This window comes from Phocoena sinus, chromosome 10 (genome assembly GCF_008692025.1).
Source record: "Phocoena sinus isolate mPhoSin1 chromosome 10, mPhoSin1.pri, whole genome shotgun sequence".
Taxonomy (NCBI): domain Eukaryota; kingdom Metazoa; phylum Chordata; class Mammalia; order Artiodactyla; family Phocoenidae; genus Phocoena; species Phocoena sinus.
In genome coordinates, this window is record NC_045772.1 from 81,457,033 (window position 1) to 81,476,135 (window position 19,103).

General features: G+C 37.3%; 1 protein-coding gene across 2 annotated transcripts in view; it reads left to right on the forward strand.

Moving 5' to 3' along the window:
* The window catches only part of ITPR2 (inositol 1,4,5-trisphosphate receptor type 2), a 530,755-nt gene that overhangs the window by 342,249 nt on the left and 169,403 nt on the right, over nucleotides 1-19,103 (forward strand). For both annotated transcript variants that reach the window (XM_032646410.1, XM_032646411.1), the window contains exon 38: nucleotides 18,545-18,653. In XM_032646410.1, coding sequence (XP_032502301.1) covers nucleotides 18,545-18,653 — 109 coding nt within the window. The remainder of the gene's footprint in view (nucleotides 1-18,544; nucleotides 18,654-19,103) is intronic.

Consider the following 19,103-nt stretch of genomic DNA (forward strand, 5'->3'; position numbering starts at 1 on the left):
ATTTTTGCCTTCCCTTTTTGGCTCTGCTGCAGGGCCATCTTACCACTCTTAATGCTTCTTCCTGACACTTTATCATGCATGGCTTCTGCCAGACAGCAGCTAATATGGACAGCCTTTCTATGTCCTTTATAGTCTTTGGATTATATATGTCTCTTCCTTTTGCTGAAAATGGAGTTTTCAGGGTTTCATTTTATTCATTGCTGTTTTTGTTGATTTCCACAGAAGTATAATGATGTTAAATTAATTAGTACAACACATACTGGAAGTCTATGTGCTTTTACAGAATAGCATTTTACTATTGGACTTTGATGGTTTACACAGGTAATATAGTACTTAAAACAAGTGCTATTCAAAATAATGTTCAGACTGCTCCCAGAAAGTCACTGTAGAAAATGAGAGAGATGCTGCTTTTCTTTTTCTTGACTTTCATTTCCTTAAAAAGATCTTTTAGTATTGGAACTTGGTGCTAGTATTTTGATAGTCCAGGAGAATTATTTTCATTAATAATTGATATGAAGCTTCTGTTTTTTTTGCGTGGTTCTTTTCCCCTAGAGTTTCCCTTTTTTTAATTTGTAAGCTCTTTTTCTTCTTCTCTTTGCTGCTACCAGACCAAATTGGCCCAATTTGAGTAAGATTTTATGGGCCCTGTTTTTCACCGTTTTTTAGGTGTCTTGTTTTTTTTTGATAGTGCAAAATATGTTAGTGAGTACTGAGGTAGAAATTACTTTGTGTGTTTGTTAAACTGTCCAGAGTTTAGGAGAATAATTTTCTACTGTCTAACTTTTAGTTGATGCGAAATAACCCAGATTCTGTTCTGTTTGAAGGATAATTTTTTTAGTCTGTTGTTATAAATACAAACAGCAGTGGATAATTACGTTTTGTCTGAAGAGTAGTCATAGTTTAAATGCTAGTTTTAATTGATAAATTAAAATAAGAAAAATTAAGGTCAGCTGTTCATTAAGTCTTTTCCCTTTTTGGTTGTTGTTAGTTACCAAACTTAAATGGCTTGAATTAAGATTAAAGGTGAAGCTTTAGAATTAATTTCCCTTGTAAAATACAGCTCTCCACAACAGAAAATAAATGAACTGAAATCAGTGTTCCAACAGTGTAACTACGCATGCAGTAGCAAGTTACTGGAGCTGACAATTTTCAAGTGATAGTAGCTGGTTATATAAGTCACCCAAGGTGGCTTGATGTACTGTTATTTACAGACAGAATTGGAAATAATACCACGTGCCAAGGTAACAGGCAGTCAGACAAAAACGTAACAATTTACTTTCCAATAATTATCATCACTTCTAGCCAGGCTGGAACTTGATTGATCCCGTACAGAAGAATATTTTTTGTATGGATTTATTTCAAACCCAGAAACATCATGACTGTAGTAAATATTCCTGTAAATCAGTTTTTTAGACTTCATTAGAAGAAATAGCAATAATCACTTTATTCTTTGTGTATCAAACTAATTGATACAAATTCCAGCTGGTACCATTCATCAATTCATTTGTCCCTATTTCCGTTCCCTCACTCTTGCTTTTTTCCTGTCTCTCTTTAAAAAATGAAGTTAACTGGAAGTTTTTACATGAGAACTGATTATGCTAAGAAATTTAGCTCATACTTCTTCCATAGTTGGTAAAATAATTAAAAAAATAAATCTTGCTTCATATTGTTTGGAAGTATCGTATTCTTGGAATGCGTATTTAACTGAGGGATTTCTAATACTTTCAGAGGCTTATTAAGCCTTAAGTTATCACTGTGGAAGGGATATGTTTTCAGAGGTTCAAAGACGAGACAAATGAAAACAGACAAATGACAAAGTTGGTGGAAACATAGCTGAATGGTAGAGAGTTTGAAACAGTTGGTGATAGGCATGCAGCCTGAAGTCAGTTGATTTTCCTTCTGTATTTCCCTGTATTCAGGGTCAGCCATGTGGGAAAGAGAGAGAGAAAGAAAGAGAGAGAGTGTGTGTGTGTGTGAATCGTAGTAATGGGGAGTTGGAGACAATGGAAAAATTGGGTAAGAGAGAGAAGGCAAAGACGCTGGAAAGAGGGAATACTGTAGTAAGCTAAGGAAAACCTGTAAACTCTCTCGTGTGGATGAAATTTTATTCCCAGATGACTTTTCATGGCAGCTTCATGACTAGCTTGTGCTCAGAGTTTCTCCAGACAGAGGTGCGTCTGGACAAAATACCATAGGAAGAGTCACAGCTGGAGCTGCCAGGAACCAGACCAGCAGCTCTCCATTCAGGCCAACCCACGCTGGCCTATGTTGTTGTAGGTAGCACTAGCTAATGAACAGATAAACCCGAAAACCTCCGTAGCTTAGTGTAATAAAAGTTTGCTTCTGTTTTCGCATCATGAAAGTTAGAATCCTAAGGTGAGTGTCCTGGCCAGGCAGCTTCCCAGCAATCCAGAGCCCTAGGTTCCTTCCTTCTCCGGGCTCTGCATCTTCCTAGGCGGCTGTGCCTTTTTGCCTCAGGCTACAATAGAGGAGAGGATGCAGGGTTCCCACGTGGGCCGCATCCCTGTCCCTTCTGCTCCCCTGCAGTGGGCTCAGACTCAGTCACATGACCCCACCAGACTGAGATGAAGGCTGGGCAACGTAATCGAGTTGTGTGTCCAGAGGAAAAGGGAGAGGATTGGTGAAGAGTGGGCCAGCCTCTTCCTCTCCTAGCAGTAAGCCAGAGAGTTTGTCTTTTCCTCTCTTGTGTTGGTAATGTCAGACTCACAGGGCAGGGATAGCTGCTGGTGTGTTTAACACTGGATGTTTTTAAAACGTTCTATGTTTTCCAAAAGGAACAGCTAAACTAATATTCTTTTTTCAAAGGGCTGAAATGTTAGCATCATGGCAATACTAACAAAAAAAATATAGAGCGGTGTATATATATATATATATACAGTATATACTTACAAAAAAATTACTGAATGTCTGCTAACCCCTGAAGATACGTTGATGAACAATCTCTGTTACATCCTCAGAGTTTAGAGTTTAGTGAGAAAGTCAGGTACCAAAGAAATAGTTGGGCAGGGATTAATTAATATATTTTCTTTACTTAATGACTCTGAGCAAAAAGTCCCAAGTGCTGTAAGAGTTTGTAACTGGAGGATACAAGTTTGGTGAGGGGAGGGGTATCCAGAAAATGGTGTTTCCAAGAAAGTGACATTTAAGCTGAGACCAGAAGGATGGCAAGGTGTTGATGAAGGCGGTAGGGGCAGTGGCATAGCACAGGGTGGAGGGAACAACAGATTCAAAGGCTGCTGCACCTTGGATGGGACGATACTTGGTACAGATCTCGCCTCCCTTTAAAAAAATTAGACACCCAGAAGCAAAAGGGACTGCAAGGAAGGAACTGGTTACAGCTCAGGTGAAAGGAAACTGAGAAAACAGGAAGAATTGGGGGGAATCAAGATGATAGAGAACAAGAAATAGGGGAAGAGAGTTGGCAACAGTCAAGGAAACTTGATTCGAGCCGAGTTCTATTTAATATGAGTGTTTTTCTGGGTAGATTTCTTTTTGTGTTCTTTTACTATCAACTTCTGCCCCAAACATTTTTAGTGAATGTTTTCTAATTTTTCAAAATGTCTCTATTTTAACATAAAATTAAAACGAATGCATACTTTCCAAAAATATTTGGGACAAGCATATGCAGTGAGTTGATTCTTGCTGCTAAGTGAGGTGTTATGTCAGTTTGCTGTCAGCATCGAATGAGATATTTGTGAAATTGTCCTGATATATATCAAATATTGGTTTAATTTGATTAAAATTTACTGATTCGTTTGTCTCCTTTATTAAAACATGCTGGATCTCACGTAATGACAGGACTAAGTGGTCCAAGGAAAACAACCATATTTTCACGCACGCTGGTTCTCTCTTGAGTTCTGGGAATGAATCCTGACTTGGTTGCCTAATAGGGAAAGTGATTTGGGGACATGGAAAAAGCTGATGCTATGACTTTCTCATTCTTCTTCTCTAACCTTTAAAGGTGTGAACAAAGAGGTGTATGGTCAGGTCTTCTCAGCACAGTGGAGTGGGGAACGTCTCCTTTTCTTATGAAAGCTACATGTGTTCTTCTCATGCTTTGTTTTGTTTAATTCTGCAGTGGTTGTTGAATAACATTGTGGCTTTCATGCTACATCTGGAAAGTGTGTAGTCATATTCCATGGGAAGGAACAAAAGGATGGTGGGTGGGGTAATAACCTGGTTGTAATCACAGTGTACATTTATTTGGAAAGATCAGCATATTAGTACGCAGTGGCCAGATTAACTAAACTCAGCTGGAATAATTTGATATATTTGGTTTCTGTAAAAGCTAAATATCTTTAAAACTCTAGAGGTTTGCTGTAAACCTTTTGATGATTGATGCCTTTTGAATATGGCTCTCCCACTACTAGAATTCTAATGCAACTTAAAAACTATCCTTTTAAAAACCTTGCCCCCCCTCACCCCCCCCCAAAACCTTATCCACTTATCAACAAAACAAATTCTAGCATCTTTCTTCAGGAAAATTAGTATTTCTTTAAACTAATAGATTTTGTGAAGCATAATTTTCTTGAGGTTGTTTTTAAATTTTAGTTTCTCCACCTCAAGTAGTGTGAGGTATCCATGGAAACTGTCCAGCCTGTATTCAGTGCACTGGACTGCCTTCCCACACAGGTCAAGACACAAACAGTCTTAGTTACTAGTTCAATTTATTGTGCCTTAAACATTAGACAGTTTTGAAAAGAAATTGGCTCCTAATTGACACATACAGTTTTATATTTAATTAGCAGTTTGAGCTGCTCTACATTTTACTAACAGATGTAACATTCAAAACATGTGCCATTATAATACATCTGTCGTACAGATGCACTTAAATGCGAGAGCTTTGTGGCAAATAGCAGTAATGGCTCATCAGCTTAGCAAAAAGTTGGACAGAACCGACATTATTTTCTTTAAGATGTGGATTTTAAAATCATTTAAAGAGTGAATTTCTGTAATCTAATGGATATATTTTATTTTTTAACAGCTTTATTGAAATAGTCACACATCCTAAAATTCACCCTGCTGAAGTATACAGTTCAGTGGTTTTTAGCATATTCACAGATTTGCAAACAACACCCACTGTCTAATTTTAGAACATTTTCATTACCCGCAAAAGAAACCTCACGCCCATTAGCAGTCACTCTCCATTCCCTCCCCCACCTCCTGTCAACCACTAATCTACTTTCTGTCTCAATGGATTTACCTCTTCTAGATGTTTCATATAAATGCAATCATAATATATGTGGTCTTATATAACTGCCTTCTTTCACTTAGCATAATGTTTTCAAGGCTCATCCATGTTGTAACTTGTATCAGTGCTTCATTACCTCTTTATTGCCAAATAATATTCCATCATATGGATAGATCACATTCTCTCTACCCATTTATCATTGATGGACATTTGGGTTGTCCCTACTTTTTAGCTATTATGAATAATGCTGCTATTAACATTCACGTACAAGTGTTTGTATGGACGTATGTTTTTATTTTTCTTTTGCATATCCCTATGCAAAAGGGGTCATATGCAAACTCTATGTTTAATTTTTAGGAACTGCAAAACAGTTTTCCAGAATGATGGCACCATTTTATTATGGTCATCAATGTATAAGAGTCCCAATTTTTCCACATTAACAGTGTCGTTATTGTCTGTCTCTTTTTATTTTAGCCATCCTAGTGGGGGTAAAGTGGTACCTAAGGGTGAATATTTTAAAGGACAGCAATTTCATATTGTCTGTGCTTCATAAATTAGTTAAATGCATCTCTCTTATTTATTTACTTTTCCATGGCTCTTCATTTGTAAGTAAAATATACCTCTTGTCTCTGTCAATATTGTCACTTTGTTTACTGATTTTAATGTAGGCCCAGTTCAGAGTATGTGACATCAAAACGTAAGATGGTGGTGAACTGAAGTATTATACACAACATGTAGCGGTAAGAAAGGGAAAACACTAAAGACAAATAGTTTATTTAAATCTCTGGTATAATTTCATCTTGCTTTATGTGAAAAATGGGTGTGATAGTAGTACCAGATACTGTGAAGCTTTGTTGAGTTCCAATGCCAGATTAAAAGATATTCTTTTTTTTTTTGCGGTACACGGGCCTCTCGCTGTTGTGGCCTCTCCCGTTGCGGAGCACAGGCTCCGGACGCGTAGGCTCAGCGGCCATGGCTCATGGGCCTAGCCACTCTGTGACATGCGGATCTTCCCGGACCGGGGCACGAACCCGTGTCCCCTGCATCGGCAGGCGGACTCTCAACCACTGCGCCACCAGGGAAGCCCCGATATTCTTATTTTTTCATTCAATGTGATATACATCTCATCAGTTCTAATACGCCATCAGTTGTATCACTGGAAAAAAAAAGAATGTTGCCAGTTGAGCTATGATAAACCGTTAATTTTAGAGTGACCTGTGATTCAGGAATGTTAAAATTTGGGGAAAATTTTAGAATTTTGTTAGAATCATTGAAATGTAATAGGAGATGTGCTAGTGCACTTTTTTGGGGGGGAGGGGACCCACTCATCTATGCTACCAATACCCACAGGAGAAAACAAGACTTTTCATACCTCAAAGATTTGATAAATACCTTTTTTACACATATTAATATCCAGAAGTATAAAAGTGATATATTACACACACTCACGCGCGCGCGCGCACACACACACACACACACACACACACACACACAGATAAAGAAGAGAGGGAGAGTCATCAACTTATTATTACCCAGTTTGGGAGTATGAAATTAGCAACCTATAGTTCACTGAAATTCTTTTTCCTGTATTCTTTAATTTATTAATTGAAAGTAGCTTGTTTCCCTCAAATCAAATTTTTTCAAGATTGTGTTTTCTTTTCAGTCTGAGAACGTTGTTTTGTTCCTTTCCAAAGCTAACTAGACAGGTGATTCACAAGCCTGTGAAAATGTTTATAATGCAGAAACCTCTCACCCCAGCACTACCAAGCAGCTCTACTTCCATATCAGCAAATGTGCTTTGCATGTTATTAGACATAAAGTGTTACTTCCTTAGTGCCCTGGATTCCAGTTACAGTTGAGGATGTGTAAAGTAGTGAAGTATCTGCCATGGTGTATGCCAGAGGGGATCAAAATGACTTTCAAAATAGTGTTCACGAGACTGTAATAAGCCTAGTCAAAGACTTTCTGCAAAAGCCTTCCTAAGGTAGGCATTTGACACTTTGTCTTTTAATCAACTCAGGCATCTTTAGGTTGGTTTGGATTGAGATCTTGTTTTCTTTGGGTAATAATTGTATTGGTGCTTTGAAATGTTGTCGAACACTTATGGAATTCCTAGATTCTACTAGTTCTAGTCTCACAGTTTTTCATTGTGGAATTCTTTGAAAGTTATGGTTAACATATAGAACACAGTTGGGAGGTATAAGAAGATACTTGCTTATATAACAGTAGGCAAAATATATCATCTCATGACAATTTGATTCAAGAAATCCTCAACATTAGACCTACATAATTTTTATTGTCACTAAAGGAAAACATGATTTTCATTTGATGAGGGGAAAATGAGATAAAATAGAATTAATTTTATCTTTTGTTATAAATTATGGCACACCCAAACATAATATTTTTAAAAGAAAATAGTAACTTTGTATCTTTTAAGGTGATACATTTACGTAATATTAAGAATTAACGTTGCTCAGTCAGATCCTTGCAGTGATGCACAGCGTCATGGTGGTTTCTGTGTTTGTTTTTCAGTAAAGTATGAACATCCTATTTCATTAGACATATGGTGACAGGGAAGAACTTAGACTAGACTTTCGGCATATTAGCGTATTCTCTTGCATTAGGCCATATCACAATCATTGATTAATATTTTACCTTCCAATTTTTCAGAGTGAATGTTAGAATTGTTTACTTTTTCTTTTTGGTATTCTAACATTTTGCTTGTTGGATTCCAACATAACTTCCTTCTTTCAGCCATAAAACTATAGTTATTGAGTTTGTACACTAAAAACATTTAATATGCAAGTAACATTAAATATATCTCAAATATCTGCCCAAGTTGTAAGACATGATAGATACCATATATTGCAGTCCTTAAATAGGTGGCACTCAGTACAAATCTTTTTTGGTAGATAGTGATCTCTCATTCAGAATCATTGGTTTAGACATTCATTCAAAAGTATTTATTAAGTACTTAATGTGCCAGGTTTTGCACTAGGTGTTGGAGTTGTTTGCTGGGCAGCCAAAAAGGGGAAAAAAAGCACAGTCCCTGTGCTTGTGGTGCCTATAATCTAGTAGAAGGAGATAGAAATCATTCAAACACTGATATAAAATAGCTATAAAACTAAAATACTTGGTGAATGAAGGGCAGAATATTATGAGAGGACTGAATGAGAACTAGCTTAGTAAGGTTAGAGGGAATGACTCTGATATGGTTGCGCTCAGACCTAAAGGTTGAGTAGGAGTTAACTAAGCAAAGCTGGGAGTACTTGGGGATGGGGGTACACAGAAAGCATGGCTGGCCAAAGGAAACCTCATCTGCTAATGCCTTGAGGAAGAGGAGACATGATGAGACACTGAAAGGCCTGTGTGGCAGGAGGAAGATATAGATTGATTCAGAGAACAAGGATGACAACGGTTCAAGATTTGTAGATGTTGGATCATGAGTCCTTACCTAAACCATGCTATGGGTTTGGGTCAGTGTTCAAAAGCCACAGAACATGATATGCAGGAAGCAACCATCATGATGCTTAAATATAATATTGAATTTATATGAAATAATATATACAACATCATTTAAAATTATGAAGCATACCAATACAATGAAGACCCGTGAATCCCCCAGCCAACTGAAGAATAGCTTGTATCTACCTATGTGTTTTGGCCTCCCCTTCCAGAGGCAGAGGCAACTAGGACGTCTCAGTTTTAATACCACACTACGTGTCTTCTAGGGCTTTTTTTTTTCTCTCAAGATCATGTTTCTGAGATTCATCAAGGTTGTTGTGTGTTGCTGAGGCTCAAGTTTTTTATATTTACCAAAGATATTATTACCCTCTGGGAATATACTACAATTTACTGATCCGTTTTTCCTGTCAGTGGATATCTGGATTGATTCCAGTGTTTTGGTTTATTTTTTGCCTGTTTGTTTTGCTGTCAATGCTTATATAAATGTCTAGGATGTGGTACTATGTGTCTCCTGGAGCACATGTTTCCTTGGGAATGTAATTGCTGGGTGAGAACATGTTTTCTAAAGTGGTTGTACCAATTTTCATTCCTACAATTGGTCCACATCCCCTCCAGCACTTCGTTTTGTCAGACTTCTTAATTTTTGCCAATCTAGTGGGTGTAAGATGGTGGCTTATGGTAGTCTTTCTTTTTTTAATTATAGTTGATTTAAAATGTTGTGTTAGTTTCAGGTGTATAGCACAGTGATTCAGTTATATATATATTCTTTTTCAGTATAATCTTAATTAATACTCCCTAATTACTAATAAAAGGTAAGCATGTTTTCATGTTTATTGGCCATATGTGTTTCTTATAAGAAATGCCAGTTCAGTTCTCTTGTCTACTTTTCCACCAGATTTTTTTCTCATTGATTTGTAAGCATTTTATGTATTCATGTATATTCAGTTATAGTTCTCTGTTGTTTCACAACCCTCTGAATGACAGAGAATGAATTGGGGGGGGGCACCAAGTGCATATGGGGAGCCTAGTTAGGAAGCACAGTATTTCCTAATGGACACTGTGTGATAATTTTATAAATGTTTTAAATATTTTTTCTTACATTTCTTATGTTAAAAACAAATATTAGGAAGAAATATTGCTCTTTTCTAAGAGAACATTGGACCTTTGGTCTTCCCACTTAACACTACTTTAAGAAAAGTTGATCTAAATTGGCTTCTGAAGAGTTTTGCTTTGTACACGCACTAGTGATGCTTGAAACTTATGCACGTGTATGTGTTATTTTTATGAAACCATAGCATACTGATCAAGTTGGCTTCAAAGTTATCTTCTACGAAATGAATGCTGTTTTTCATTTGCCTTCTCTTAAAAATTTATAGGAAGTTGGAACTGGATATTTATGTCAGAACTTAAAAGCTGTGGGTGTCTTCATGGCACTGGACATTGTCATATCCTATATATGCCAGTTGCGCAAGTCTTTCTCAAATGAAGCTTCTTTTTTAAAACATTAAACAAAATATTACAATAGCTGTTTATTTAGTACTTATGGGCTAAGGACATAAAGCTTTCCATAAACAATTTCTTTTTCTTAAAATAGTCCTGCAGTGTGGATATTATTACACAAAGATGGGGAAACTGAGTCTGAGGGCAGCTAAGTAAAATTCTTGAGATCACAAAGCCAGTGGTAGAACTCAGATCAAACCAATTTTTTTTAAGTGGTGTCACCAATTTACACTCATCAACAGTGTATGAAAATTTCCATTGCTCCATAATCCTTGCCAACATTTTGCACTGTGAATCCATTTTGTTTTTTAAAGGAGCAAGCCGCTTTTTTAAAAATTTTTTATTTATTTTATTTTTGGCTGCATTGGGTCTTCGTTGCTCTGCTTGGTCTCTAAAACATTATCATTTTCACCAAGTGCACAGCTTTCCAATGTTGAGCCCTTTCGTAAATCACATGATTATGTGTTAAACTGTGTGCAGATAGATATCATCTCATTTAATTCTCAAGAGCTTCCCTTGAAGTTGTGCTATGCAGAGCTCCTCTTCATTCCATTGACTCTGTAGATACTTCTATCTGAGGAAATTCTAAATATATTCTGAACTTATTAAAATTTGGCTTCATACTTCCTTTGTCAAAATATTTGCATTGATTGATAAGTAATGCAAGTGCTAGTTTTCTCCTTCCCTTTCAAGGATAATTTCTTTCTAGTATTTTTGGGAAAAGGGATTAGGTTTCTCTCTCTCTCTTTCTGTAAGGGGGTGGGTATTCTACCATGCTGTTCTCTTGATAACTCTTACAAGTCCTGTGCTCCTCTCACTGCCCCGTGGGCCAAGACCCTCTTGGTTGTAGGTGGTAGGTTCCCAGCTTGGAGCTCATGAACTACACTGAAACAGGAAGGTGAATATAGAAACAGGAAGGTGAATATAGGGCTGGAGTGTGCTGGTCTTACCTCTGTGTCTTTTTTTCTTTTTGTTTTGATTTGTTTTTGTCTTGTTTTTTTTTGTTTGTTTCTTTGTACATCTTTAGCTTTACTAAGAATGTCAAATTGTTTTTCAAAGTAGCTGTACCAATTTGCCCAGCTATCAGTGTTCGGTTTGCTCACATCTTTGTAAAAGCTTAATGTTGAAAGAATTAAAAATTTTTTCCAGTTGTGTAGGTGAGAAATCTCTTACTGCAGTTTAAGTTTTCATTTCTCTAATTACTTGTGAGGTTGATTATCTATTTTCTTATGTTTATTGGCTACTTGGCTTTTCTCTTCCATGACGTGCCTGTTTGAGCCTTTTGCTCGTTTTCTTTTGGATGATGTATGCTTTTTTTCTAGTGTGCAGGAATTCCTTAAACACTCTACACACACACACACATATATAATATCTTTTCCCAGTTTGTGGTTTTAATGATGTGTTTTAATTAATGGAAGCTCTCAATTTTACTGTAGTCTTTTATAGTTTGCAGTTTTAATTTATTGTTTAAAAAACCCTCCCCTACCCCTGTATCATAAATATACTCTCCTCCATAGACCTCTGAAAGTGTTACACTTTTGTCCTTCACATTTAAATCTTGAACCTACCTGGAATTGATTTTTGTGGATTGTGTGAGATACAGGTTGAATTTCAATACTTTATATATTGTTCCTTACCACTGTTACTCCATCTTGCAAAGTTGTACCTATGTATCAGTCTTTACCAAATGATTGTGGAAATATAAGAGGAATCACAGCACTTGAGGATCTAAAACAGATATCACTCTTCCCGTTGTCCAGGAGGGAAACTCTCCAATTGTACTTCACATTATTATTCAGATCAAGGTCAATTCTCTCATTTATTTCCATCTCCTCCCCTTCTTGCTTTGTCCTCTTATGTTCTCTGAGACCTCCCATAAGCTGAATCTTTTTTGCTCTATACCTCTCCATATCATCCTTCAGGTACACAAAGCCTGTGCAGAAGCTTTGAAATTAACCGTTTTTCAAACCATTGAAATTCCATTTTTCCTGGCCTTTGGTGTGAGTGTGCATGCTTGCATTGGCAGCATATTGATTCCATTTTTCTCAGTAACAAGTAGTTTCTATACCGTGAACCAGCGGATTATGGGCTTAACTTTAGTGGTTGTGTGCACTGCCATTTGAGTGTAATTTTATGAGGTAGTGGTTTATGATGTGTGAGTCAAGGAGTTTTGCTTCAATAGGGAAATGGTGTCTAAGGCTTATCTGCTTATCGTCTGATTAGTTACTCTTCTCTCGACTTTATGTTCTGGAGATGAGATGAAGACTGCTTACTCAGAAAGATCCATTTACAAGCAGAAAGATCCATTCTCCAGTACTATGGGTGAAGGGTTGCATAAGTTCTCAACCTCTGAATTTAAGCAGACCCTGTATTAAAATGGGTGAGGTGTATGATTTTGTTGAGTTTCACGTCAGTCCATATGCTTCCTGGAAACCCAATACTGAGAGGCTTTTATTAAACCCCAGAGAAGATAAATAGTTCCCTTTACTTCTCACTAGTTAGAGGGCACAAACTCATCCTCTAAGAAAAGCCTTCTCAGCAACCTTGTTTGTCTAGAGGCTGGGATATTTGATAAACCCAGAATGATGACTTTAAGTCACTCTTATCTCCAGTATCATCATCAAATGTTTTAAATATCATCATTTACTGTGTAAATGTTTAAATTTCACAAATGGAATCAAATGGTCTAGTGAGGATTATTTATGTTGAAAAACAGTGCCATATGTCCTCTACATATTTGAAAATTCTTTTAGCATATGCTTGCTTTTTGCACCCCCTTTCCTAGTTCCTGACACATGGTAGAAATATAATGTCTTTACACTGAATTAGAAAAAGGGAAGAAAGGAGATGGCAGTAGATTGCCATTGTGGCATATGAATAATTGGTTTAAATTTTTTCCACATTCTTTTTTTTTTGTAACCTCCTTTACAAAAAAAGAATTTCAGAATTCTTTTCAGAGTTATTGAAACATCTGTATGTTTTTCAAAATTATCATGATTGTGTCATTGGATTGATGAAGAGCATCTTGTGAATGTATATAATAACTACTCCTATTGAAGTTTATGTTTCTTATCTTAAGAAAGTGGGGAAAATCATCAGGGGAAAGAATTGGCTTACATTCCTTGGAGTCAGTGACCAAGAAATACAAACCATTAGCCAGTTGGATTATAGGAGATTGGCCACATTTCCTCAAAGGAGTTCCTTAAAGATGGAGTTGATTATAATGACGGATCTAATGTAATTCCACTAGGATACAGCTGTTGCAATAATTTATTTGAAATTAGATACACACCTTTTTAACCCCTGGGAATTCAAATGAGGAAAAATATCTAATCAGACAGGCTATCATTAATGAAAAGGTTAGGGGAAAGCCAGTTAGACTCATACCAAGTTTAATGTTAAAATAAGATTGTGTGGAGACTACAGATACATACAATCACCTCCTTACAGATCTTATCCAAGCTGATTAGCAGCTAATTGTTAGTCTTGGAGGGAAAACCCTAAATTAAGTATCTTCAGTTTGCAATGTTCATTACCTTTTGAATTTCTAGTTGAGGACTTAGTTTTCTAAGATTCTGGTTGTGGTGACACATTTTGATGATGTCTTGATGATATTGCACACGGTGGAAAAAATATTACTTTAGTGTATGATACTTCCAAGGGAACAGGAACAGAGGTAGAATCAGTACCTCAAACATCATCCTTGAACTCTTCACTCGTAATGCTATTAACTCCCGTTAAGGCAAACAGGACTGTGCTTCTTTGAAAATCAAAGAAAACCTTTAGTCCTTTCTAAGACTAATACAGTTTTGTTATCCTTTCTATCCATGAAAGGCAATCATTTCTGACTTCTTAATTTTCTGTTAATTAATTAGTTTATTTATTTTTCGCTGCATTGGGTCTTCGTTGCTGTGTGCGGGCTTTCTCTAGTTGTGGCGAGCAGTAGCTTTCCTTGTTGCGGAACACAGGCTCTAGGCATGTGGGCTTCAGTAGTTGTGGCACGTGGGCTTAGTAGTTGTGGCTCACGGGCTCTAGAGAGCAGGCTCAGTAGTTATGGCACATGGGCTTAGTTGCTCCGTGGCATGTGGGATATTCCCATTCCAGGGCTCGAACCCGTGTCCCCTGCATTGGCAGGCAGATCCTTAACCACTGCACCACCAGGGAAGTCCTGAGCTTCTTAATTTTTGATCCATCGGAGTTGATGCAACAGGAAATGGCCAGGAAAAACCCATCATCTAGGATTTTCACAAACTGTCAGTGTGACTTCTCTTTTTATGGAGATGTTTTGTTGTAATTTCAGAAGGTGGTTGTTAGTTATGTTGGCTACATTACATTTAGTACATCTGGGATGTGTTCACATGAAGACATTGGCTAAAAGCTGTGTCTTGTGGCCTGGAATTGACTCTGATATTGAAAAGACTGGGAAGGACATTCCTTGCTACTTGGCCTAATCTAACAAAGACACCTTCTTGGGAAGCCCAGTCAGAAATTCATTTTGGAATTGAAGAACGAGTACAGAAGTTGAACTTCTCAATTGTTGTAGAATTCTTTTCAAAATACGTTTTTAGTTCTTTCCCAAATTTCTGCCATGGCAATTATAGCTCTGAGACTATTATTTATAACCCTGGCACCAGAATTTCTGACCATGGCTCTACGATTACTTTTATTTGAGTTAAAGGAATTTGTGTAAATGACTTGCCTCTGAGCTGTCACCGCTGTAAGGCCAAGACACGTTTGGACGTAACACTTGCCTCCCATGCCTCAAGGCAGAACTCAGTATTTGACAACAGGAATCAGTTCTGCTAAACTAGTGATGTGGCAATATCTAAAGTTTTCCAATCTTAAATGAGGACGATTAAGACAAACAGAACAGAATCCTGCTCCATCTCTGTGTATTCTTCATTCATGTTTAGCACCAAAGTTTGCCTTTTTTGAAAACTATGGAGTTTGAACCAATGTAGAATTTTTTCCACCTAGTTGAAGTTGGAAGGTCCATTGTGAGCCCCGGGTCCATTAGCTCACAAGTATATAATTCCAAGGACTGATTAAAATAGTGGATAACTAAAGATTTTCAAGTAGTTTATCATTTATTATTTTTGCCATTTTCTTAGTATGTGGGACGGTTTGGTATAAAGTGAGAAAGTATGTACAAAATCACCTTGTCAACTGTAAACTGTTCTGTGATCTGAATAATATTAATACTAGCAACAACAGCATCAATTATACACAACTTATATAGCATTTACTATGTGCTGTTCTAAGTACTTTACATATTTTCCCCTATTTAATCATCACTGAAGCCCTCTGAGAGTAAGTGTCATGATCATTCAGTTTGACAATTATGGGACTGGACACAGGGTAGTGAAGTAACTTAAGATATTCCAGTTAGTATGTGGCATAGGGGGGATTGAAATGCTGGCAGTGTGGCTCCAGAGTTGAGAACAGAGATATGGGGAGCCCCCGTCTCCTTTCGGTGGCATTCTGAATGTCATATAGTTAGAAAATATTTGCTTCTAACTAGGCCGGAAGTAGCTAAGAAGAGTGTTGCTCATTTGATTTAGTTGTTTATGAATCTGATAAGCACCTGTGGTTTCATCTGCCTGAAAAGAATTTAGCAATGATGCCAAGTACGGTGCTCATTTTAATGTGATATGGAACACTTCCACTGTCTGATTGGTTTTGAACAGCTTTATTCTTCTAGTAGTATAAAGAGCATTTTTTAAAACAGAGGGTAAAATGTAGCTTTCTATAATATTTATCCTTTAAACTATTGCTTTTCTATCTCTTGGTTGAGTTTCTGGATTAATGTGGTTAAAAGGCTCTTACAGAGAATAAAAATGGAGCTCATTCACATGGACCTGGGGTTCCACTCACAACAGGTTCTCTTCCAGACAGTGACACTGACTTGTACCATTTCAAGAAAAACAGTCCTGTGTTTTCACGTTTGGCAGTTTTACTTATTACAGCTGGGCCGACTGTATGTTACCAGGTTAGAGTGAGAAGCAATCCATTCATGTGTAGAGGTGAGAACCGTGATTAGTGCAGCAAACTGAGGTGCCCTTTAAAGAAATTAAGTACTTCAGTCAATGTGTTCTCATGTCTTTCTCCCCAACATACAACCTCAGCCTTATAATTGATGGGTCTAAAAAGGTCTCTTGTAGCATCTCCTTCTGCTGTAATGAGATACACAGTAAAAGCCCATTTGATTCCAAAGAAATGTCTTATTTTGTTTTTCCTCCCCTGTTGGAAGGATGCTTCTTTGGCCAGATGAAGTTAATTTACTCTAAAGGCCTTTCTTTTAAAAGAAAAAAAGAAATTTTCATTTCTTACGTCTTCTCTAAGTGCCCCACTTTGGTTTGACAGGGGCGAGTTGAGTTCTCTTCACTGGTAGAATAAGCTCTTAACACCTCACTATCTCTTCGAAGACTGATCATCACCTTTACTCACAACACCCCACATGAAAAAGTCTTAGAGGAAGAAAACATGAAATAGGGGACAATAATAAATGTCTGTGTTCTAAAAAATTTAAGTGTCAATAAATGAAAGTTGCTATAAGGCTCTGGGCGCCTGTTGAGATTCTTGGCACTGTGACATTTAGGACATACATATTTGTTCCACACTGTGCACGAGACAGCTTTGCTGGGATGATCTTCTGGGTTAGCAGGGGAGGTTTGCCATGTAAAGCCTCTTCCGAATCAGCTGTTTGCCCTTAAGCGCTTCCGTAGGGCTTAGTATACATCTCTATTATGGAACCGATGGTATTGCAAATTCTTTGAGGAGAGGGTTATATCTTATTCACCTAAGATAGTGCCTAAAACACACTTGGTACCTAACGAACATTGGTAGAATGGAGGGGAGATAGGACATGTCCATAAACAAGAAGAAGAAGAGCTTTTCAGACAGAGAATATGATGTGAACAAAGAGAAAGACTTAGAAAACTGTGGTCGAGGAATCATCACATAGTTCAGTTTGGTTATAATATAATGTGTGAAGACACTTTTGGAAGTAACTGTTGAAAGAGTAGAGTAGGCGGGATTTCACAAATCATTGTCAAGTTGGGGGTGGTGGCTAATAGATGATCCCTTAAGTTTGGAGCCTAAAAGACCAGAACGATGTGATCTCCTTGAAATAAATTGAATTTCTTCAGTTTGAGAGGAAAACCGATTTAAGAGAGAAGGAATATTCCCTTCTGAAAAGTTGAGTTTGCGGTGCCACCAGAATCTCCGGATGTAGATAAGGAAATGTAAGTGGAAACAGGATGAGAGGCTCAGGAAAACAAGGTCAAAGCTGAAGGAAACACACTTGGCAGTGAGACCTGCACAGGTGATTGTGCAAGCAAGGGTCAGATGAAGTTGCTGATGGGGAGAAGGAAGCTGAGGGGAGAAGAGCTGAGGACAAAACGTGAAACAAGGCTGGAGAAACAAGGACAACCAAAGCATGAGAGAGAGAAGGAGCAATGAAAGCCACCTGTCTCAGCATAAAAGGCGGGCATGCTGGGGAGGGAGCGTGCAATGCAGCACGGGGAAGTGGCTGGGTTTTGCCATCAAGAGTTGAGTTCAGGTCTTACTCTGTCACCTGTTAGCTGCACAATCTGTAACCAATTACATAAGCTCTTGGGCCACAATTTCCTTACCTTGGCAGTTGTGGTGTTAATTTAAATAGTTTAAACATACAGCCTTTAAATAATACTTTAAAAATTACTCTCGTCTCTTAAAATAATAACCAGTGAACTGGAAGATTTAGAGTTGTCTATATTTCTTATGTACATGCAAGCAACTATATTGCAAAATATATCATTTAAAAAATGTCTTGTAATCCATACAAAATTGAAGATTTAGGAATTTTTGAATTACATGTTTGATACACTGTCTTTTGCCCACTGTCTTCAGAATAGAGCACTTGGAGTTTAAATATAATTCTCTTTGTCTGATCAAGCTTAATTTTTTGAGCACCTGCTGTATACCCAGCACTTTGCTAGCTCTTTTTACTGAGCCCCTCTAACTAAGGCTTTCTCTTTCCAATTCTTAGGGTATTTATTAATCTGTGTTTTCTTTAGCCACCATAAATATTCTTACCAACACTTTTGAAACAATTTAAAACGTATAGTGTTTGTGATTTTCCTAGTATAGTCCATTGAAAATACCTTATTTTATTCTTTATTTCTGGGAGAAGCAAAACTATTGTTATCTTCTTGGGAAACATTTGCAAATTTTTGCCTCAGAAAATATTATGCAGTATAAAGTTACTTTTTCCATGTCTCAAATCATTGATAAAATGCATTTTAAGTGGCACTTTAATGTATTGATATTTTTTCTTTTGCTAGAAAAAGAAACAATAACTTACACTTTTCTAATCCTTTTTATTAGGGTACTACATTAAGAAAAATACTCCTGAATCGGTACTTTAGAGGCAATTATGGTGTCTGTATGAACGGACACCTCTCTGGAGCCTACTGCAAATCTGCACAAGGAGGAGGCAAGACATCATTTTTTCCTCATTTTCGGATTTTTAGAGCGTGTCTGCATGCAGTGCTACTCTAGTATTTTACTTAACATAGCACAAATATAAAAATCATTTAAAGAGCACTATTATCAGCCACAGCAAAAATAAGAAGATCCTGCCATTTGCGCCAACTAGGATGGACCTCAAGGGCGTTATGCTAAAGTGAACTCAGTCAGACAAAGACAGGCTATCTTTGCTGTCGCTTACATATGTAATCTAAAAACACCAAACTCCCAGACACAGGCATCAGATTTGTGCTTGCCCGAGGCAGGGGGTGGGGAGTAGGGGAATCAAGGGAAAGGGGTCACAAGGAACAAACTTCCAGCTCTAAAATAAATAAATCCAGGAGATGTAATATACAACACGATGACTATAGCTAACAATACTGTACTGCATATTTGAAAGTTGCCAAGAGAATAGATC